Here is a 25866-nt window from a genome sequence, read left to right as displayed (position 1 = left end):
GCATTTTATCTGATCATATTGGAATGAAACTGGAAATCAATGATAAAAGAAGGAAGGAAAAATCCTACATCACATGGAAAATGAACAATATGTTACTGAATGATCAATGGGTTACAGAAGACATAAAGGGGAAATCAAAAAATTCTTAGAGATAAATGAAAATACAGACACAACATATCAGAATCTATGGGACACAGTGAAAGCAGTTTTAAGAGGGAAATTCCTCAAAAAAAAGAACAAAACAACAAGTAAATGAGCTCATACTTCATGTCAAAGCCCTAGAAAAGGAAGAGCAAAACAATAGCAAATGTAGCAGAAGGCAAGAAATAATTAAAATCAGAGCGGAAATCAACGAAATTGAAACAAAAGAAACTATTGAAAAAATTGACAAAACTAAAAGTTGGTTCTTCGAAAAAATAGATAAGATCAACATACCCTTAGCCATGCTAATGAAGAGAAGAAGAGAGAGAACTCAAATTACTAACATACGGGATAAAAAAGGCAATATCACAACAGATGCTACAGAAATACAGAAGACAATTAGAAATTATTTTGAAAACCTATATCCCAATACAATAGAAGATAGTGAAGACATCATCGATAATTTTCTTAAGTCATATGATTTGCCCAGACTGAGTCAGGAGGATACACACAATTTGAACAGACCAATATCAATGGATGACATAGAAGAAGCTATCAAAAGATTACCAACCAAAAAAAGCCCAGGACCGGATGGGTATACAGTGGAGTTTTACAAAACCTTTAAAGAAGCATTAATACCAATACTCTTCAAGTTATTTCAGGAAATAGAAAAAGAGGGAGCTCTTCCAAATTCATTCTATGAGGCCAACATCACCCTGATTCTGAAACCAGACAAGGACACCACAAAGAAAGAAAACTACAGACCAATATCTCTAATGAATCTAGATGCAAAATTCCTCAATAAAATTCTGGTGAATCGGATACAAACACACATCAAAAAAAATTGTGCAGCATGATCAAGTAGGATTCATCCCTGGGATGCAAGGATGATTCAATATACAGAAATCAATAAATGCTATTCACCACATCAATAGACTCAAAGATAAGAACCATATGATCATCTTCGATAGACACAGAAAAAGCATTTGACAAAGTACAGCATCCCTTTATGTTCAAAACATTAGAAAAACTAGGGATAACAGGAACTTACCTCAACATTGTAAAAGCTATCTATGCTAAGCCTCAGGCTAGCATCATTCTGAATGGAGAAAAATTGAAGGCATTCCCTCTAAAATCTGGAACAAGACAAGGATGCCCTCTATCACCACTTCTATTCAATATAGTTCTCAAAACATTGGCCAGAGCAATTAGACAAATGAAAGAAATTAAAGGCATAAAAATAGGTAAAGAAGAAATTAAATTATCCCTATTTGCAGATGACATGATTCTATACCTAGAAGACCCAAAGGGTCTACAAAGAAACTACTAGAACTAATAAATGAATTCAGCAAAGTGGCAGGATATAAAATCAACATGCATAAATCAAAGGCATTTCTGTATATCAGTGACAAAACTTCTGAAATGGAAATGAGAAAAAACAACCCATTCACAATATCCTCAAAAAAAGTAAAATACTCGGGAATCAACCTAACAAATGAGGTGAAAGATTTATACAATGAAAACTACAGAACCCTAAAGAGAGAAATAGAAGAATATCTTAGAAGATGGAAAAATATACCCTATTCATGGATAGGCAGAACTAACATCATCAAAATGGCAATATTACCAAAAGTTCTCTATAGGTTTAATGCAATGCCAATCAAAATCCCAATGGCATTTCTTGTAAAAAAAAAAAAAGATAAAGCATCATGAAATTCATATGAAAAAAGTAAAAGACCCCGAATAGCAAAAGCAAATCTAAGCAGGAAGTGTGAATCAGGCGGCATAGCGATACCAGATTTCAAACTATACTACAGAGCAATAGTAACAAAAACAGCATGGTACTGGTTCCAAAACAGGCAGGTGGACCAATTGTACAAAATAGAGGACACAGAGACCAATCCAAAAAGTTAAAACTATTTTATATTTGATAAAGGGGCTTAAAGCATGCAATGGATGAAGGATAGCATCTTCAACAAATGGTGCTAAGAAAACTGGAAATCCATATGCAACAAAATGAAACTGAATCCCCTTCTCTCGCCATGCACAAAAGTTAACTCAAAATGGATCAAGGAGCTTGATATCAAATAAGAGATTCTGCGTCTGATAGAAGAAAAAGTTGGCTCCGATTTACATATTGTGGGGTTTTTGCTCCAAATTCCTTAATAGGACAGCCATAGCACAAGAGTTAATAACAAGAATCAACAAATGGGATTTACTTAAACTAAAAAGTTTTTTCTCAGCAAGAGAAACAATAAGAAAGGTAAATAGGGAGCCTACATCATGGGAACAAATCTTTACTCCTCACACTTCAGATAGAGCCCTAATATACAGAGTATACAAAGAACTCAAAAAATTAAACAATAAGATATCAAATAACCCAATCAACAAATGGGCCAAGAACCTGAAAAGACACTTCTCAGAGGAGAACATATAATCAATCAACAAGTACATGAAAAAATGCTCACCATCTCTAGCAGTTAGAGAAATGCAAATCAAAACCACACTAAGATACCATCTCACTCCAGTAAGATTGGCAGCCATAATGAAGTCAAACAACAAGAAGTGCTGGCGAGGATGTGGGGAAAAGGGTACACTTATACATTGCTGGTGGGACTGCAAATTGGTGCGGCCAATTTGGAAAGCAGTATGTAGATTCCTGGGAAAGCTGGGAATGGAACCACATTTGACCCAGCTATTCCCCTTCTCAGACTATTCACCAAAGACCTTAAAAGAGTGTATTATAGGGACACAGTTACATCGATGTTCATAGCAGCACAAATCACAATAGCTAGACTGTGGAACCAACCCAGATGCCCTTCAATAGATGAATGAATAAAAAACAATGTGGCATTTATACACAATGGAGTATTACTCTGCACTAAAAAATAACAAAATTATGGAATTTGAAGGGAAATGGATGGTATTACAGCAGATTATGCTAAGTGAAGCTAGCCGATCCCTAAAAAACAAATGCCAAATGTCTTCTTTGATATAATGAGAGCAACTAAGAACAGAGCAGGGAGGAAGAGCAGTAGGAAAAGTTTAACATTAAACAGAGACAAGAGGTGGGAGGGAAAGGGAGAGAAAAGGGAAATTACATGGAAATTGAAGGAGACCCTCATTGTTATACAAAATTACATATAAGAGGTTGTGAGGGGAATGGGGAAAAAAAACAAGGAGAGAAATGAATTATAGTAGATGGGGTAGAGATAGAAGATGGGAGGGGAGGGGAGGGGGGATAGTAGAGGATAGGAAAGGTAGCAGAATACAACAATTACTAATAGGGCATTATGTAAAAATGTGGATGTGTAACCGATGTGATTCTGCAATCTGTATTTGGGGTAAAAATGGGAGTTCATAACCCACTTGAATCTAATGTATGAAATATGAGATGTCAAGAGCTTTGTAATGTTTTGAACAACCAATAAGAAAAAAGGAAAAAGAAAGGAGGCTAATTCATAGTGGGGTAGGGTAAAGAAGCATGGGAGGAATAGATAAATTCTAGTTTGGGCAGAGGGGTGGGAGGGAAAGGGAGGCGGTAGGGGAATTAGGAAAGATGGTGAAATGTGATAGGCATCATTATCCAAAGTACATGTATGGAGACACGGATTGTTGTGAATATACTTTATATACAAACAGAGATATGAAAAATTATGCTGTATACATGTAATAAGAATTGTAATACATTCTGCTTTCATTTATTTTTAAAAAAATCAATAAAAAAGAAACCCCCTCAAAATTTACAGAGGACATGTTTTCCATTAAGAATGGTGGAAAATCTGCTATGAAAAACACATGGTTTCCTGGCTTGGGTGGTTTTGTATCCAGTCAAAACTACTGAAAGATAGAATCATGGCAGTTTGTACCACTGGAATTATTGGAGAATTACATTACTTCCATGGGATTGGAATAATAGAAAGTGTTATGTGCAGAACATAAAATAGGCCAATACAAAATTATATCAAAATGGAATTAGGAGTGCTACAATACGAAACAGTCACTATAAACTTAGTCATATTTTTATTAAAATATAATCCAATTTTGTACAAATAAGTTAGAAAATTTGAACAATAATGAGGTTTCCTTTAAGAAGAAACAAAATGTGTTACCCAGGATCATATATCAAAATTTCATTACTAAAAGTCATTCTTTTCTATTAAATATTTATATATAGCTTCTCTTTATAGTAAAAAAAAGAAATAAGAATGCATATGTAAAGTCAGGTAATTTGGGGCTGGAGTGTAGGTCAGTAGTAGAGTGCTTATATAGCATGCTTGGGGTTCTGGGTTCAATCCCCAAAATTACACACCTTAAAAAAAGGTTAAAAATCTGCAAATCCAGGGACTTCTAGTCTTATCTTTACTTATAAATAAACAGGGGAGATTAGGGATACTATTCAACCTGTCTGCATTGTTTCTCTTTTATGGAGTATATAATTGGACTAAACATTCTATTTTTTTATTCTAATTTGCTACATATGACAGTAGAATGCATTGCAGTGGATATTACACATGTAGAGCATAGTTTTTCACTCTCTGGTTGTATACAAAGTACATTCACACCATTCGTGTCTTCATGCCTGCACCTAGGGTAATGATGTCTACCTCATTCCACCATCTTTTGTATCCCCATGCCCCCTCCCTTCCCTGCCACTCCTTTTTCCTATCTAGAGTTCCTCTAATCCTCCCATGGAACCAAAGGGACACAGCCACATCAATGTTTATAGCAGCACAATTCACAATAGCTGAACTTGGAATCCTAGATGGCCTTCAATAGATGAATGGATAAAGAAAATGTCACACACTCACACACACACACACACACACACTGGAATATTACTGAGCAATAAAAGGGAATTAAAATCATGGCATTTGCAGGTAAATGGATGAAGTTGGAGAATATAATGCTAAGTGAAGTTACCCAATCCCCCAAAAACAAATGCTGAATGTTTTCTCTGAATAAGGAGGCTGATTCATAGTGGGGTTGGGAGGAGGAGCATGGACTAAACATTCTTAACTGTTATTTTCATTTTTTACTTTTGTTACACAATAATGCCTCCATATTTCTCAGTATGGATGGGAAAGAATAACAATGTCTTTTTTGGTGCCTATGATAGAATTAATCACTTCCTTTTCATTTAAATGTGTGCATAAATATCCTTATTGCAATCATTCATGTGTATCAGCAACTAGAATCACACCTTCTGTGGTGCTATTCTCCATATAGAACATAATTCATTCACAAAAAAATGCTTGTTGAACTGGATTTGTTCAATGGAATTATCATGAGGAAGACATCAGTATGTTTCTCTTTATTGTGTCTTATATTCCAAACATAACTACTCACAACTGACCAAAAATAACTAGTTTTGCATTCTCCTCTCTTAAGGGAGTTGGTAGGAATAGTGATAGAGTTCTTTCTCTGAAGTAACTTAGATTCAAAGAGCAGTAAACACATTATTTTAACTTTTTGTCTTCCTTCTACTTACATAATATCAAACAACAGCAATAGAAACACAAGTACTGTCTAAATAAACAATATTGTAATTAAAGTGAAAACTCCTAACCATGCCCTCAAATGTTCATTACTTTAACAAATTCTGTCACATCCTCAGAGTGTTCCAAATAGCCATACTTTTCTGTCATTCCAATATGTATATTTTAATGGATTTTTTTGGATTTATAATAGAGAGGGATTTGGACATAAATGAGAAGTTGGTGCTAACTATAGTAGGCACAGAGAATAGGATCTGACTCCTCTCAAAACACAGTCGCACACATACAATAAGCACACACAGTAGCAATATTCTCAAATACAATTGATATTTCTATTTTCATCCTATTTGTTGATTTCACTGCAGCAGTTGCCATCTGATAAAAACATTTGCCACTTGAAATAAGTGTGTATTCTGACACATATAATAACGCATGACACTTGAACTTTCTTAACATTCATTAAAATATCAAATTATTACCTAAATCTCACTAATTTTTTGACCACACATGCCAAATGATTAAAATTGTGTAAATGTTTTGTGCTGTTGTATCACATTCACTAAAAGAATATAAAGATGGTTTATTTAAATTCAGAAGATAACTTCATCAAAATTAAAATCTTTTGTGTTTCAAATGACACCCTAAAGAATGTAAAAAACAACTCACAGGCTGGAAATATTTGCAAGTCATGTATAAGATAAGTGACATATCTGGAATAAATCTTTAAGAAGAAGACAAACAATTCAACTAGAAATTTACAAAGAATTTGAATAGACATTTCTCTAAATAGGTATACAAATGCCAACAAGCACATGAAAAGAAGAACATCATTAGTCTAGAAAGAAATGCAAGTCAAAATCACAGTGATAAACTACTATACACCCACTAGAACAGCCATAACCAAAAAAGAGAAAGAATAATAAGTGTTAACAAGGATGAAAGAAAAGTTAGAATAGATTTGGAGGAAATTGGAATGTTAAAACATTGCTGTTTCGAATACACAATGATATCATCATTTTGAAGACATTTTGCTACTTCATCAAAAAATTAAGTGGGGGAGTTTCCGTATTATTCAAAAATTCTTAGATGTATACCAAGAACAATTAAATGAATGTCCACACCAAGATTTGCATACAAATGTTCGAGGTGCCATTATTTATAATAGCCAATATTCCAAACAACCCAAAGGCCCATCACTAGATAAATGGATAAAGAAAATACGATATACAATGTAGTGTTATTTGGAATCACTATCCTGGTAAAGAAGGGAATGAAATCCCACAATAGAATAGTACATTTTAAGGAACAAAGTACTGACACATACTTCACAATGGATGAACATTAAATACATCATGGTGAATTAAAGAAGCCACACAATAAAGACATATATTATATGAATCCATACCCAAGAAAGTCTAGAATAGGCATATCTAAATATAGAGAGAAAATTCCTAGTTGCACAGGGCTAAGATATATAGTACAGAGAATGCCTATAGTGGGCACAAAGTTTCATTTCAAAATGTGTTCTAAAATTAGATTTGGATGATAATTTCAAACCTCTATAAATATACTAAAAATATTTAGTTGTGCACTTTGATGTGTTACTTATACCTTAATAAAACTGTTAAAAATTTAGAAGATAGAAAAGGTCATGTTTATATTATAATATATTTTTATTCTACTTCTCCACTTACACATTTATTCATTCAATATTTTTGTGGATTATACTTGGATATTAAAAGGTGAGCATTTTAATTATTTGTTTTGAGTTTGGTTATTTGCATTTTCCTATTATTTCTGGTTTCCTTAAAGTATTACAAAACATTTCATATAGGCTTTTTCACTACATATAAAGCTGTCCATAAAGCCTCATATAGTTTTCAACAACTTACTGTCCATGTGACCTGAACAGTAGTGGGAGTCAGTACAACTGGAGTGTGAAGGCGAACAAGGATGTCTCCTAGTTCCTTCTGTACTTGTCTGTGGTCCATTCCTTGTGCTGGTGGGCTGATATATGCAGTTAGAGGAAATAAAAACTCCTGATTTTCAGAAATTCATAATAAAATTCCAATTCACCTAATACAAGTCAAATTATCCTTCTAGAACTAATTATAGGGGGAAAATTACAAACCTTTCATGACAAAGAGCATTTAAGCATGTGTGTGTGTGTGTGTGTGTGTGTGTTGTGTGTGTGTATGTGTGTGTTTTGTGTGTGTGTGTACTTCACAAGGTAGGACATAAGTTGAAGGATATTAATCTTCGTTACAATGGTTTAATGAGAGACCATTTAAAGTCCCTCATCTCCATTCAAACACAGACACAATACTGTGGAAGATCACTAGAATGATCCTTTAGAAAGAATGAAGTACATACTCGGAGACTTTTCTAGAAGGATTGGCTTTATGTAGATTTTAGAGCATTGAAGAATTTTCCCCAGTGGTCAATTAATACATGTCTCAACACGGAAGGTTAGAAATTTGTTGAATCCCTTGTTTCAGGTTGTGTTTTTCTACCCCTTGAGCTATTTAAGTCTGGGAGTATGGAAAGGAAAATTTGGGACACTGGGACAAGGAACTATGTCATTAAAGGTAACTAGAGTAGGGGAGAGAGGGGACAGAGCTCCTCAAATTCACAGTCACTGAAAAATTTTGAATACTGACAAAATATTCCAAAATAATAAATTTTGGCCAGAACTCCAATATCTGAAAAGAGGAAATGCAGCTGCTTTTGGTGATTAAGAAAGGAGGAAAAGAAAGAATGGTGACATTTTGAATAAGACATGCGTAACTGTACATTGTTGTCTCCTTATTCACCATCCACCTATTTACGGCCCTATACAATGGTATATATTCTGTGTCCATTAAGACAAAATGGTACCTTATAGACATTTAATTGATATCAAACACTGAATTTCACACTCTTCAAGTTGTCTTTAACTGGTACACTTCAAAGTTTAGTTGAATTCAAACTACTTTATTTAAGGAAGAAGGTCCAATTTAAAATGATTTATTTTCTTCATCTTTTTTTCTCCTGTTTTCTCAGGCCACCACACCACATTTTTGCAGAAATATCTTTAAAGTGCATATCTTAGCTATAATTTAAATTCAGTGCACTAATTTAAATTGCCACATGAATACTTGGAAACTATACTTGGGTGATTTTTTCCCCCTCATTTTCCTTCTTTGTTTCATCCTTAACAAAACTGCAAAGTACACGCTTATTGAAATTGGGGGAGGGGGGAGTCCCTTTATATGAACAATGTTAATCTTTGCCTACATAAATACACTCAATTGTGATGTTGATGGTGTAAGCATTTAGTAGCCTTAATGAAATAAACAATTTCTGTGTTCTGTGATATTTAAAATCTTTGTAAAATAAGAGCTCTTTGAAAGTTAGCGGTTGCAAAATGCAAAGCTACTGAAAGTGAGGTATCAAAAATGATCCTGACATTCAGACCCACAACATGAGTTTTCCTATTAAATATATGTTAAAAGAACATAAGTCTTTTGCTCTGGATAGTCTCTCAACTGAAACAGATCAGATCAAAAACAACTTTTCATTAATCTTTCTTGATCTTTTCACTGAGAGTTATTTTATGAGTCAAGATTTAGTGACTGGCATAGTTATTGAATGATCTGGACAATCTGCCAGACTCAATCACACGCAAGTCGTCCACATTCCGTTATCTCCTTACCTCACACTGCAGTTGTACACACACACACAAAAAAAAACTATTGCAATCCACACAGGTGTAAATGATCTAGGTACTAGGATTTCCTGAATTAAAATTATACATCTTTTCCATTTTGCATCCAATAATTTAATTTACTCATTAAATTCAGACACCCTATAAAGCAATTGGATCTAGGTAAGATAAAATATAACTAGTTACAGGTGTTCAGATTCTTTGTTGTGCTTTTTATTTTTCCTGAGACAGGTTTTTTACATACAGGCCCTTTATCATCAAGGAAAATTAATCACATTACTGCTTAGAGAACAATAGCAGAGTGGCATTCCCTCCTCTCTTGACTGTCATCATGTCAGCAACATTAGTCACGTGGTGACTTTATCTCACTTGATTCCTTTAAGGCACCTTCTCTGTTATAATGGCATGCTAGTTACTATCACTGAACTACATGGTAATTATAATAATATTTTATGGCTGTATAGTGCTTTTCATAGCACAAAATACTACTTTGAATTATATCTTGTTCAAAGCCTTTTACAAATAAGAAATAATTAACCCTTTCTTATAACTCTGTGGGGAGCTGTTTGCAGCAAATAATAAAGGCACTACTTCTATTGTATTAATTCCCTTTACCTACTAGTAGAAAAGGAAACTGTAATATAGCATCCTGCATTCCATCTGAGATTCCAGTGACTTTTTAGTTGGAAGAGTCAGGTTACTAAAGATGAGATGAGGACATCTCCATTTTGAAATCACATTTTGATATTCTAGGAGTTTTTATACTAGTCAAAAGAATGACAAGCCTCAGAAAGAAAACTTGATTTACTGTTTTCTGTACTAAATCACTTTTTGAAACATTGGATTGAATAAAATACATCATAACTGTGGTCATTAAACTTTAGCACCAGCATCCCCTGGAGGGTATATTAAGATACACACTGACCCCAGTGTTTTTGACTTGGAGCCTGAAAATCTGTGTTTCTAACTATCTCAGAGGATCCAGATGCTGCATTCTCAGGACAGTCACTGTACTATAAAAATAGAATTTCTGAAGTAATTTGGATACCCCTATCTGAGCATCTATCCATTAAAATATCACTTTTTTTGGCTAGTGTATAATTTCTTCCAAAGAAGGAGAAATTTATTTTTATTTATTTTATCTTTTTTTCCCTCTTGTAAATATACTAAAGTCCTAGCTTAGTGGATTTACTTTTAACATGTAAATGTATCCGATTTAATTTTTCACTGCAAAGATCCTAACAGCTCCAGAGAAAGGAAACATTTTAGCAAGTTGAATTGCTGACTTCTTTCTTCTTCACTAGCTAAAGTCCAGTAAATCATTTTACAAAGCAGTGTACATACATGTACTTTTCCTCATGCAATCTCTTTGTTCTCAAATGTCAGTCTGATGCTTCTCTCTAGAACCAGTCATGTTTACAGCTATTGAAATTACCTTGAGTGTGCACAGGGTCTGACATAGGGCTTGGGTCACTGAGACCTTGGGGGTTGATCGCTCTGACCATGAACAAGTAGATTGTATTGGGTCGCAATTCTCTCACAGTATAAAGGGTGGTCTTTACATGGTTTGCCACTGTCTGCCAGCTATTGCTCACTGATTGCCTGAAATGTGAACAGAAATTTCACTTAAAGAACAGTCATACAGTTATTGGAAATGGAGTTGGGTAGCAATGACAAAGGTTAATGGCTGAAAATTAAACACACACAGAACACTTGAAGTGTTCAGTCCAATAAATGAAACATTTGGATGAATTCAGTTTATTCAACAACAAAGCCAAGCCCACCTAACGGAAGTGCCATGCACAACAAAATTAAACTCAGCCCAGGAGATGTGACAGCCCTTTGCTAATGCACAGCAGCCCACTAAATGAATACCTGTAAATGGAACAGAGGCCAAGATCACAATATCAAGTTTATACAATAAGTATGATATATATACCTTGAAAAGAATTAACCTGCAGAAAGAATAAATAAGTGGACTATAGAGTAAATTATGCCAATAAATATATTTTCCTGTTACAAGGTGTGTTTTCTTTTGCATCAATTCCACATGCAATATTAAAATAGAGCCTTCTAAAACTACATATCTGTAAAAGAAGAAAGAAAGCATATAATGAATATTTTCCCTTGGTTACATTTTTTTAAAAAATTGTACATTACACAGAATTGTGATTTGGCATCTCAGACTGGTGAAATATCTCTGAATGTGTGTGTGTGTGTGTGTGTGTGTGTGTGTGTGTGTGTGTAGACAGACCTTTTAGAGCCAGATGGATGACATTTTAAAATTCTTTGTCTATAGTCAAATGCTACTTTTGCTTACAATGAAGAGAAAATGGTATTAGGGAGGTTTCATTTTAGATGTCTTTAAGCATCAAACTATCAAACTGTAGAAAAATAGTATTTTGAAATTTGAAAACTATGTACCTTTTATTATCTTAAATATGGATTCTAAAAGCTCAAAATGAAAGTGATCATTTGTCCCATTATTGACAAAGGACAAAGGCTATCCTTCAAAATGTATGATGTTATGATGTGAAATTAAACATGAAAATAAATTAAGTATATTTTCCCATTTGCATCAGTATGTCATTAAATTCCCATAAAGTAATTTTATAATAATATTTGCTAATTTATCATTCATAGCTGTAAGTTGATAGGATTTCAAAAAATACATGAAAACATCTTTTCCTTTCTGCACTAAAACCACATGGAATCAGTTTCTCGATTTAGATTTACATTTTCTTGCAGACATATTTAATAGATTTATTCAAATATATAGCATAAAAACATTGGAATTAAGTTCTATCCTAATTATTAGGCATAAATATTCCAAAGTCTCATGCTTCAATAAATATTGCATAACATAAAAATGTGTCTGTCCCTAATTAAAGTATTGTCTTCCCAGTTCTAATGCCCAAATTCTCATTTTAAATACATACGCTTGTCAGGAAAAATAAATGAGCTAAGTGATTGTGTCATGACTACATTTCTATAGATATAGACATAGATGATGCATATTTAATTCTACAATTAAGTTATAAATTAAAACATAAAGTCTGTTCTTGAATAAATACTGATATAAAAGATAAATTCTTCAAATGCATCCATTGAACCCATTCTTATCATAACACAGCCAGATAGCTCAGGTGAGGCTTTAGTACTTAAGAGCTAAATTAAAAACACAACTAAGAAAAAAGAAATCATGCCATACCTGAAAGCTTCAATTATATAGGCACTTGCTGGAAGAGTTCCAGGGGTACCTGGTTGCCAGGACAAGGTAACACTATTCTTAATAACATCAGTGACCTGTGGTTTTGATGGTGGTCCTGGCAGGTCATTTAAATCATAATTTTTACTGATTGTTGCTCCAGATTCTATAGAAGACAGACAGAATAAACTTTGTTTCTGATCAGTCATGTTGACATTTATGCTTACAAGAAGAAAACAGTCTACTAAAGAAGTTGGCTTAGATGGTGAACAATTCATCTTCATTAATCAGTAGCATCTATGTAAGTGAATATCTGCTTTCCATACACATTAGTAAATGCAAATTCTACTTTCACACATGATCACTAGAATTGCCTGCACTTAAGAGGATGTAAAATAACAAAGTTTTCAAGAACCAATGTACTAAATTTCACAAATGTAATGCTGAGTGTGAACTGGTAGAGGGCTTAAAAAGTGGTACTGAATGTACAGACTTAGATTTACATTCAATCAATTAAAACTTTGATCGTCCACTACCTTGTTATTTAATAAGAAACCATCATTATGAGGCTCAAGATTTCTGCTGCTAAGATGGTTCACAAAGAGCTCACCTGTCACATCCAGTACTGCACTCCAGGAAGTCTCCCCACGTGAACTTGTAGCCACACAAGTGTAAGTGCCAGTGTCAGAAATCTAGCATGCATGGAAGGAGAGAATTCAACTGTAATCAATGTGCAGAATAATTACTCAATATCAACCAGGTAATATTTGATTTTTTTAAAGATACCATTTGCCCATCTAAATAATGCATTAATTTTATATATATGAAATATTAAAATAAATTCATACAATGTTATTCATAGCATTGATTTGAAAGTTTGCAAAATTATATTTCTACAATTAAATGTATAGGATAAATTCTATTTGTCTTTTTTCTTTTTTGATAATACTAATCTCTTAATTCCATTTTATAATGGAGCCTGAGTTAAATATAGACAACTCAGGACAGAATTCATTCATAATATCATAAGGCTACACACCATCAGAAATAAAAAGCTGTCTTTTCTGGTTTTTTTTTTCTGTTTTAAATAAACTATTTACTCTGGAATAAATTAGCAATGAGATAATAGGAGGCCATACTTTCTTTCTTTTTAAAAACATGAAAAAAAAGAAGAAAAATATTTTTTAAGAAGAATTTTTTTTTCTTTTAAGGAGTTCAGTATTCACTTCTATGTAAATTGTAGCAGTGCAGAATCCAGTAAAAGAAAGTTTTGTCATACGTAAATCAGCAAATACTGACTATGGAGTTAGTGTTGAAAGGGATCACAAAAATAATCTAACAAAATTTAAACATTTTTAAAAACTGACATTTAATTGAGGACTGAAAATGTTTTCATTACTCGTTGAAGAACAGCCAAGGACACTTAAAAAGAGGTCTCTTTTACAAATCTAAGCCAAAAGATTCTCTCATTATAATTTGAAAATAGCCCCAAGGTCAATAAAAGATGTAATTCAAAAGTCCTCACTGTGGTTGAGACTTGTGGGCTTCCATGGTAAACAACACTCACTTAGGTTGGGTTTAGGAGTACAGGAGAAGTGAGACTGGGAAGAGAGGCTCATGAAAAAAGAGACTAAAGCAAGGCAGAAGACATAGATTAAAACTGTGATGAACATGAACTTAATTGTTGGTGAAATGTGGGAGTTCATAGAATATTGCATCTGTCAGGTTCAAAATGTAAGTGTATTGATGATTCTAGCTTTCAGAATGGATTCTCAGGTATATCATTAGTGCATGGATGTTACTGCCATTTCACTGTTTTAATTGATTTTAAATGTCATTATGTATTTTAACTTAAGTTTCAAATTGCTCTTGCACGTCATTCTTTGCCATATTATCTCTGTACAATTGTCTTCTATTACACAGAGGGATGATGGGAATAGCCATTGTAGAATGAGCCATTCTTTCAAATGTGGCTGTGTTCACATTATAGTCATTAGAATTCTTTGCATTTAAGAAGCATCACTCACAAACTAAATATAATAAGCCAGGGTTGGATTTTAATGGGATGTTCATTTGAATATGGACTGTGAAAGAGTAAAAAAAATTTGCATTTTATTATAGCTGTTGAACTAAAACATAGCACTTGTTATTCTGTGCAAATGCTAAAAGAAGAGTATGTAGGTGATGCTTTTTAACTGTAGCTCCTTGTCATTGTGTGGAGATACAACCTGACAATAGCTGTGGTAGCTAGGTTTTAATGAGTACTGGAATATTCTACTTCTCAAAAGATACAGATTCAGTTACCAATTAGCTGGACTATGAGAACACTGTATTCATCATGTTATTTTTTTCTCTTGCTTTACATACTGAAAAGGAAATAGTGAGACACAAAAGAACATGACCTATAGAAAACCTTTCTTGATTATGCAAGTGAAACACTGAAAAGCCCATTTGAATCCTCCTGGAAAGAGACTCATTTTACAGAAAAAGAATGATGTGCTTACTTTGGTGTTTATCAAATGCCTGAATATCATTGATACATCTCACTATTTTATCACCATAATCATCAGCACTTTACTCTCTTTTATTGTTTTAATTTTAAATAATAACTTTTCTGGACAAGAATGCTTCACTTCTCTTCCAACCTTATCCATTCATCTCACCAACTGCTTTAAGAGGTGTATATTCTAGCTCACTCCATCCTACTTTTCTCCTTGTGCAGTTGGCTACAGATAAGCCCCTAGGAGCTGGCATCTTAGAGACTATTGAGTTTGACATCATCAAGCACGCACCTTTAATTGCTTCTTTCAAACACTCCTAGGAATCTTGACTCTGAGAATACCCTTTAATTCAACAATACAGTGAAAATGCATTAACCTCCATTGCCCTAGGCTGCCTTGCTCCCAGAGAGAGAGGTTAAAGTGTTTACCCAAGGAGAGCTGGCATTAATTTTTTAATAACTTCCATTTTGTTCAAAGAAAGTTAATAACTAATTTACAATCAATGAAAAGACACATTAAAAAGAGTCTGTATTAATTTATTTTCCTTTAAGTGAACTTGGCAGTAGTTTTGTTACTTAAGAGCAATAATTAATGCCTATGTCTCAAAATCATATATGTGTGTGGTGTGTGTGTGTGTTAATATATACACACATACACACACAATTAAAAATGTAAGCATGTATTTGCTACAAAAATAGGATCATTCTTCTATTTGGCGTGTGTGTGTGTGTATGTGTGTGTGTGTGTGTGTGTGTGTGTTAGTTACAGTGATAAATAACCAGATAAACATTTAAGTGTAGATAACATTTCCCACCATACAGGAAGAATCCTTTTCATTTGAAAACATTTATAGTAGAACATTTTTTACTTTCCTCCTTAGCTTCTGAATGTGAAAATTGAGCAATATGGTTTTGCTTGTTTGTTTGTTTTTTCTTTATCTTTCATTCCCAATTTCTACCTAGATACCAGTTTCTACTAACTGTTATTCCACTGAACTGTTTTCATTCCATTTTTCCTCATGCATTATATTATACCCAGTATCTTAATTCTGGCTCTCAAACCCAGTGGTATGAATATATCCTCCAGCTTTAGTGTAATGCTTGCAACATGGGGTAAGTAGGGGTAGAGTAACTATTCTTGGTTGAATGAGTTGAATATACTGGCAGAGAACAGATATCGCTCATGGTGACATTCACCTGGATTTTACAATTTCCATATTCCACCTGAGTATATTGAAAACCATTGGTTTCAAGGTTTTAAGATACCTTGTTTGTGACTTTCGTACATAGGATTGCAATGCCTATTTTGGTAGGAGATGATCTTCCTTGTTGACATAGAGGAAGGAGACAGGCATATTGAGAAAGTCCACATAGCAATATACTAAAGGCAAGTAAACTGAGGTTGTTAATCCAGTAGACCCAAATAACTCTAGTCTACCAGCAGTCATGATGATTGGAAGCAAATCTATCCTGTCAATCTTCATATGAGCCCTCATCTCCTCTAACTGGCACCTCTGATTATGCCTCTGAAACAGGTGGCCCTATTAAGTCATGGTCATGCTTCTAACTCACATAAGCTATGAGATATTAATAATTGTTTTACTGCCAATACTGTTACATTGTAATAGATAGTTAAAAAAATATCCAGAAGCACACATATTATTTTGAGTTGCTCCTGAAGAGGTACCAAATTGTTAAATTTCCAGGAATGGTCTTTCTCTGTTGCATACATTTCAGTTAAAAGATCACCAACAATTTGTTTTCATCCTGGGGTTTAAATGAGAAAAACCACAGCAACATCCCCTAAAACCTATGGGTTTCCTCTAACTAGCCAAACCTGCCTTTCTTGCATTCAGTCTCATCCCTTTATTTTTTCTACACAATTTTTTGACCAAGCCAACTTATCTACATCTTGCTATGATATACCTTTCATCAGTGATAGTAAAATCAGAAGCATTTGTCACTTATTCAAAGAATTTTATATATTATACTACTATCCTTAAATCATTAAACTATGATTTATAGTTTCAATAATTACATACATAGCAGATGTGATACAAGAGTAAAAAGATTCTAGGTCTGTTTTGAATTTATGAGTGACATAAGGAAAAGACCCTTGCTCTAATTTCAACTAAGAATTTTTACAGTAAGAAAGAACATGCACAGAAGGCATGCTAAGATGTAAGATTTTAAGTTCACCACAAAATATTTCCCTATAACAGTTCTTATGTTAAGACAAGGACTCAAATGCAAACCAAATATTGCTTACCTGTAAATTCTTAATTTGCAGTGTTCCTTTCTCTTGTATAGATGCTCTTGAATCTCTACCCAGAAAAGTAAATCCCTCCTTTCACCAGCTAATGACTGGAAGAGGATCACCAGTGGCTTTACATTTTAGTAATGCTATACCATCGACTGCTAGTGTTTGGTTTACTGGGCCTTGTAAGATTATGGGCGGAGGTCTATCTGTCAGAACTGATGAATAAAGACATATTTAGTATATTTTAACTCCTATGCATTCAATAGTCTTAAAGTACTGATATCGGAAGTAAGGAGAAAACCCCAAAGCCAAACATGTTACTTATAACATACTTTGTGTATTTATTCAATACCCATCATATATATCATATATGAACATATAACATCCAATACATAAGATATATATTTAAAAATCCTCCCAGAAAATAAAAAAGAATAGTGGACTTAAATTATTGTTTAGCAACTGTGATGAAAAAAAAATGGTTTCTTTTCTCTAAAAAGTTAATTTATTACCAGGTAAATAATTAGAAAAGTAATTTTGCTTGAGGTTCTCAATTCCTTTGTCTATCCATGTTTGTAAACACCAATTTTCATGACTCTGTCTCCATCTGTATGCATCATATTTATACTAGTGTTCACAGATTTGGGGAAGAAATCATTAAAATTACCAGGCCTCTACGAACCACCCATGACACAACCAATCAATTTTAATTTAAATTAGAACTTAGGATAATAGGTCCCCACAAGTCAAGACACTGTAGACCCCAATGAACCTGAATTTATTATATTGATAATAAAAAAACTATAATAAACCATAGAACCATTACTTGGTCATACATCAAAATTAGAACTACTTATTTCACTGATTTTTTGATCACTTTCTTCATTTTAGAAACAAATGAAGAAGCTTAAGAGAATGTGGGAGCCCAATATTACAATAATTCTGAGACATCTGGCAATAATTTGGCAAATAGAAATTTAAGCTAATGGTTTTACATAAATCGTTTATGAGCCAAAACTAGATCAATGGATTTTTTTTAATATGGGGAGAAAAATAGGTCTTCAGAGTCTAACTTATTTATCAAATTTTAAATGTTACATCTTTGCTTCAAATTAAGTTCTTCGTAAGAATTCCAGTAATTTCTTATAACCTGCTTTTATTGTCATATCTCTGAAATCATTAGATGTAGCCAAAGGTCATCTAATGATTCCCCTCTGCCTTTTTTTTTTCTTTTTTTTAATGCCTAAATGAGTGGTTCATTGTCTTTTGAATGACTTCGATCAATAAGTGAATTGAAAATCTCCTGGCCAGAGGAATTCTCACTTTCAAGGATGTTATGGGTGAAAGATGACCACAAGGTTTCCATGACATTAAGGTCAAAGTTTAAATGAACATTTAGGGTTTCCAGTGATCTGTGAACAACTCCATGGTCTTCTCTAACTATGCATTATAAATCCTTAATAAACCATTCATGTAAGATTATGGTTTGACATTTATAGTCAGCATAAGACAGAAATGCATTTCAGCTCCTAGTCCTTTTAGATTCTATTCATTCCACCCATAGAGTTTTCTTTACAAGTTTTTTTTTTAACTTTTTGAAATAAGGGCAAAGGAAAAAAGTGAATAACTATGAGAAGATCTTTTAGAGGTCTATTTTGAAGCTTAAGTATTTGGAAACATCTTACCTCAATCCATAATCTGTACAACTGTAACTCGACATGACATATTTCATCACTATTAGCAATAGTATGTGAATACTATATGAATGTTTAAATTAAATATATGCTCAGTAATTGAGTTTAATGTCAAAGATATAACAAAAACATTGGTACAGATGGAATAATCTGAATATGATATATATTTTTCCATTTACAATTTCAATTGACTCAAAATTGCCCTAGATCTTATCAAAGAGTACACCTAAAATGAAAATGATGACTTACATATGATTAAATCACTAACTATTCTGAAAAACCTAAAGTATGACTAGAAGCTGAAGTCATCAGGCAAGGACACAATTTAATATTTAGAGATAGTTATTCATAATAACTTTGGCTTTTTGATTGCTTAAGTAAAAATCAATGTAGGAATTAATGTTCGAAACAGTTGTAATGAAATGTTCAGAGCCATCTCAGTCAACTGAAAATCTAAACTCCATCATCACCTTTTTAATTTTGACCTAGAATAGATATTCTAGCTGTGAGATATCATCAACAAGCATAAGTTTTCAATTCATTGTATCAAAAATCATTCTCAATATCTACCTGTCTCATGAACCCTATCATTTGAAACCACTACCTCTTCTAATTCACTCATTTTGTTTTCTACATATATGGTCTGCTTTTTCATAGCAAATTATTCATTTAAGCTCGGTTTCTCTCAAGTAAAATGCTTCAAGTAGCTAGATTATAGTAGATATTTTAAGCATTATGTTTGAAATATAGCAATTTAGAGTAAATCTTAGGTTTAGACCCAGATATCTTGTTTTCCAATTTAAATACCTATAAATTTTTACTGATAGAATATATGAGTACTTTTAAAATATTCATAATTATCTTTCACTCTTTTTAAATAAACAAAGAGGTAGAAACCATCAAAGAGGCTTTAAGGAAGCACTGCCTATTTAAAGAAGGATTTCTTATCACTGTTACCCTTGAAACTGACTTCTTCTTTCAGCTCCAGTCCATAAATCTCCAGAGCATTAGCAGGTGCAGACATTAATGACTCAATGTCTTCACAGCCAGTGTTTGTCTGTCTTATTTATTCCCATTACTGACATGGTGCTGAATCAGGCCATACCATGGACAGATATTAAAAAATACTGCCTTTCTATTAATTTTAAATGACCTTTTAATCTACACATAAATTCAAATTCTATGAAATCACATTGAAATTTAACCAGCAGAGAATTAGAGAAACCACAGATGAAAAGTCTTATATCTCATTAACCAGCATGCGAAGGGAAAACAAACACAAAAAGCTCACCAATATAAGACAGCAATAGAAAGTTTTAATTTAAGGCATGGAAGAATAGGGAATACATTCATGCTCAGAGGCTCAAAAATTAGCTACAACTTCCTAACTGTCAATTGTGATGAACCTTGGGGAAAGATCAGAACATTTTCAACTTTCACTCTGAATGTAAGTGTCTCAGTTAAGATTCAAAGTATATACGTGCAAGTAAAAAATAATAATTTTAGCATTCATCAGTGCTTCCAAAAGTACTTAATTAATTTAACTTAGTGAATGTATAATTAAAGGCAGAGGAATGTCATAATGTGATTAGATAACTAAAAAACTAATTCTCTGTTTCACTGATAATATTAAAGATGATATCTCTTATTCTGCAATAAAATATAAAATTATTAACATCTTTGAGAAGCAGTCATGTCAACATAAGACTAACTAAAAGTATTCAGATTATACTTGTAAACACAATAATTTTGATGTCATTTCTTTAAAATTACTTTAAATTTAAAATTAAAATTTCCTCCAAATCAATGTTTTTAAGATTAAAATGGGCTGCCTTTGGGAAAATAAATGGCATTAAAGGAAATACTGGCAGGTAAATTAAAAACTGTTAAAATGTGTTACTTTACCTAGATTTAAATTTAGAGGATAAACATTGATCTAAGCCATTTAACAAGTAGAAAAAACCCACATCTAATGTGTATCTTGAAATAAAAAATCATATTTTTTATGAGACGAATCTAAAAACAATATCGCACCATCAGTAACCTCCAGTTGAGCTTTTGCTAAAATGCTTCCTGCCACAGTCAAGGCCTGGCAGATGTAGTAACCCGCATCTGAGCGCTGAATGGTGGTAATGGTGAGGTCTCCAGTTGGTGACACTGAACATCTACTGTTGGGCTGCTGGGGTTGGTTTGGGAAAAGTAGGTTCTGTAGAAGCAAACACAATGTTATCAATATTTTTTTTTACCATTTACAAGGAAAATCGCATTAACAACAAATATTATAGTTATGAAAAATATGATTGGTAAAAAGATGTATAGATTTAAACAAAAAAGTTTCAAAATAATTATAGGTCGGGTAGTGGGAAAAATAACTGGGAAAGTTTCCAATCATGGTGTATGCTCTATGACCTCAATATACTTCAGTTAAAGGAATGATCACCTGCATTTTTAAAGAGCTGGATCTGTCTTTAATTTTTAAGTTTTGATTGGTATATAATGCTTGTACATTTTAATGGGATACAGTATAAAAATTCAGCACATATGTACAGCATGTAATGATAAAATCAGGGTAACATTAAGGTTTCTTGATCTCAGCCATTTACTCTCTCTCTAAAACAAGTTTTCCTCATATATAAAATGGGCAGATTAATGCTCATATGATTTAACTTCTACACAAGGTAAGAATCGAGAGAGTAACAATAAATGTGTAGGTCTTTTCTAAACTTACAAGAAACAAAGAATGTAAAATATAATTGCAATTGTCACTGATAATTTTGAATATTTTAGGACAACAAATTAAATTCTAACATTTTTCAAAATGTGTGTGTCTTTGACTGACAGACAAAGCTGAGTGTATTGCTATAATGCACTGCAAATCATGACAACTTCCCAAAGAGCTATTGACAAATCCTAATCTAAGCATGATAAAATCAATGGCTGAAAATTAAAGGATGTAGAATAATTATGGAAGTTAGAATGTTCAACCAAACAATTTTGAAGTATTATTTTTAAAAAACACTTTACTATATATCACAAAAAAGCCTATCATATATCTCATATAACCTAATCATAAATGTTGAAAGTTTTTATATGAGTGCAGTAACATCAATTTAGATGACCTATGTCACTTTACTGTTGTTCAATTAAGAAAAACATTTGGATATAATAAATCATATTGAGGTATGTTTCCAAGTTGGATTATAAATAAGAACATATCAATTTTTATGTTCTATTTACTTACAAAAAAGAACATTATAACCCTCGGGGATCTGTTTCTCAATATAGTAATTAATTTTCCAGGTTTGTAATTAAACATTTTCAATAAGTTGCAATCAGGAGGTAATAACATTCAATTAAAGGCACAAGACACATTTTCACCTTAAAATGTTTTTACCCTTGAAGTACTACCAATGGAAGAGGATAAAATAAGGTATTAACACTTTTCAATTACGCTAAATGACTTTAATCCTGCAAATAATGTCCTACTTTAATTAGAAGCTCTTCTCTTTATTGCAACATGATGGATGTCCACTTTATTAGATTCAAGTGTGACACTATTAGCCCACTTTACATAAACATTACCATGTTATTAAACTCCTAAAAGAAGAGATGTTTGCTAGCCTGACAGGGATATGATTTCAAAAAAACTGTTTCCCTCTCCTAAAATTTGTATTACTATCTAAGTCTAGATATTTTCATGCATATGAAACATAATTTGAGAACAAGTTAAATCTCACGTGGAATCCAAATATATTACAGAAATAAACCATCCAAAAGAGAAGGGTCTAAATTTAAAGGCACTTGAAAATGATACAATAACTCAAAATGTGCACTTTCTTATAATTAGCCATTAGAATACCAATTTACATAGCACCAATCTATCAGATGGGCTAATTCTCTCTGGGATCTTTTCCTCTAGGATGTAATATAAGTCCACCTTCTAAATGATCCATTTACATGGAAAATGGCATTTGATTGAGGTTAACCCATCATCTTTATTTCCTGCTTGTATGACATGGCCAAAAGAAAATGGATTATAAGCAAAACCAAGGCACTCTACAGAGCTCTGCTTGCCTTGAAGTGTCTGAGAATCCTATTAGTACTAATTGGCATTATCAGCACATATTGGGGAATATGGACCATTAAGTCCAAGCACTTCACTCTTTCTACTGATGGATAGTCATAGATCACCATAGAAATTGGATACTACAAACAGTAAGACCAATTTATTTTTCCTAATATCCTAATTCATGATTTGAAAATTTACAGTTTGCTCAAGCACTTCTCTTTACTCTCTCTCCCTCTGTACCTCCCTCCCTCCTCCCAATCTCTAGATCCCTGATGGGAGCAGATTGGTAAGAAGAAGGTAACTAGACCTATAATAATAAACAAGCCAAAGAAGCTAAGTAGAAATTTTGTGGCATCCTTAGCTATAGTATATATGGATTTACATGCTACATTGTCAAATAGGAAAAGGAATACTTCAATTCTTTTGATAACTATTTTCATAACCATTAAAAACAATGTTTGATACCATATGTGAATTAGACTACAGGAAAAAAACATTTTTTATCTACCTTGGAGCTATTTTGAGGGATATTATGTACACATGAAATAATCTTACAAAAATAAATCATATATCAGGAAACATTATGAGATTTCACTCAAAACATGACTTAAAGTGTGAATTTGCAATAATCAAATTGCTTCTCATCATTATGTTTGCTATCAGTGACAAAATAGCAATTTGTGTTATCTTCATAACATGTAAATTCCTTTTACATTTACACTTATTTATGAAATCTTCATAACTCATGGGAGGTAAGATGCATAACCCAAAATTTCAGATTAGTATAAAAACTAGCTTTAGTAAAGTTGAAAAACACTTACAAATACTGTGCAACAAAAAAAGGAGGAAAATGGCTTTAAGGCCTCTCCTTTAAAGGTTGTGAGTGTGTATGCATGTGTGTGTTTAACTATCATATCTTTTTTTTCATACTTACTGGAATTTTTGGGATAAATTCATGTGAAATAAACTGAAAAGAATAGTCAAGGAAATCTATGAAGAGAAATACATTTTATAGCTGTTAAATGATAAAAAAAATTGGGATTTGAAGTTTGATAATTCTGATAATGGGATAAGGCAGTGGGCATGACTCTCTTTTCTTCATTGCCTTTACATCCCTGACTCAGAGGGGAAGTAACAAGGAGTGTTGAGAAAGTAAGAATGACCAGGTGTCCATTCAGAGTTTATAACTGCTAGTTTGGGGGTGGTTCAGGAATGCAGAGGAACCCCTACAAATTAGAAAGCATGGCTGAGCAGGACTTCCTAGAGGCTCTCCAGAAGGACAGACATATATGAGTTCTAATCAATAGGTTCTCTTAATGTAGCTAAAACCATTCCCTATTGCTGGCCAAGTTTTCAGATTTCCTATGACTTATAATAATATTTTCAATTAATCCCTGAGAAATTTTTTCAGAACCTGGACTAGTATCAGAATGTGCTGGGGAAGAGTACCACAAGAACTACATTTCTTGTCTGGATGATTTTAGAGAATCTAGCACAAAATAATTCAGGATCTCTCAGGAATGCACAAATTTTTATGCAAAGATCACAATCTCTGATCTAATTTTAGCTGAAAGTTCCATTCATTGCCTCAGAAGGTATAGGCTAAACACTCTCTGAATTTGGACCAAGTGCTAAATTATAAAAGTAATGTATCCAGTTGGCTTTGGGAGAGACTTTGAGAGGCCATCATGTCCAGAAAGAGCAAAGCAAAGATAAGGTAGGTATTGGCTCTTTGTGTTATATATTATTTCTGTTTTACCCTACTGTGAAGAAATCCAGAAGGGAAAATGAAAGAAAAGATTTCTTCAACTCTTAAGTGGAAACAGGCTTAAATTAATAATTTTTAAAAGTCATTTATATTTTCTATCTAGGAGTGGAGGGATATTGGATCTATGCCAATAAATGCTAGAAATATTTTTTGATCATCTTCCATGAGCGAGGAACTATTCTCAGCTCTTTGTATGTACCAACTCACTTACACAGACTAATCCTGTGCAAGAAAGCAAAATCACCTTAACCTGCAGAGATTTAAATATCTACAGAGGTTTGGTTGGATTTTTAAAATAAGTTTGCTACACTCTGTTTCTTGCAAAATGCAGGATTTTCAAAGATTACCAATAGCAAATAAAAAGTGCTAGAACATCTGTCTTTCACTTATTTTAGAATCATTTGTCTTTCTTTTAGCAATAAAATAAGTTCAGCATCTGATAGCAATGGAGGCAAGGCAAGCTTCAGGGAGTACCAAAGTCAGCAAAGTTCAGAGACTTCAGAAAAGCAGTCAAGCCTCACACTCACCTGGCTGCCTTCTTTCTGCCAAAACACAGCTGGCTGGGGATTTTCTTTAGTTTCACAGGGAAATGTTGCAGTTCGACCTTGAGCAACAATCTGATCTCTCGGCCTAACCACAAACTGTGGAGGAGCTATAATTTAAAAGGAAAGAAAATGTGTAAATATCAACCATTGTCAAATAAAAAGATATCAAAGAGAAAATCTGGCTCTGGGTGCATTGCTCAGTGCCAGAGAGCAATTTTTTACTTACTTGTATGCATTTCTTAAAACACTGAGGGATTGGGGAAATAATGTGAGAAAACTTATTAGCAGATCTATTTTAAATATTGTCCATTATATTATATCCCTGTGTCCCACCTACTTGTATGGGAAAATTGATCCCTTATGATTCTAACATTTTTTATAAAAATGATTTGGTTATGTTTTTTAATAGAAAAACATGGAAAGGAGTCACTCCTTTACACAATTATCTCCTCCTTTAAAATCCATCTCCTAGTACAC

General features: G+C 33.1%; 1 protein-coding gene across 1 annotated transcript in view; it reads right to left on the bottom strand.

The window, feature by feature from the left end:
• LOC143386173 (roundabout homolog 2-like) overlaps positions 1-25625 on the bottom strand; it is a 111566-nt gene extending 85941 nt beyond the window's left edge. Inside the window, 9 exon segments of the mRNA XM_076841444.1 lie at positions 6306-6360; positions 7532-7653; positions 10781-10947; positions 12557-12719; positions 13164-13245; positions 17323-17528; positions 21042-21213; positions 25372-25496; positions 25616-25625. Coding sequence (XP_076697559.1) covers positions 6306-6360; positions 7532-7653; positions 10781-10947; positions 12557-12719; positions 13164-13245; positions 17323-17528; positions 21042-21213; positions 25372-25496; positions 25616-25625 — 1102 coding nt within the window.
• Between the last annotated feature and the right edge of the window lie 241 nt (positions 25626-25866).

Source organism: Callospermophilus lateralis, unplaced genomic scaffold (assembly GCF_048772815.1).
Source record: "Callospermophilus lateralis isolate mCalLat2 unplaced genomic scaffold, mCalLat2.hap1 Scaffold_98, whole genome shotgun sequence".
Taxonomy (NCBI): domain Eukaryota; kingdom Metazoa; phylum Chordata; class Mammalia; order Rodentia; family Sciuridae; genus Callospermophilus; species Callospermophilus lateralis.
This window is presented reverse-complemented; position numbering and strand designations above follow the sequence as displayed.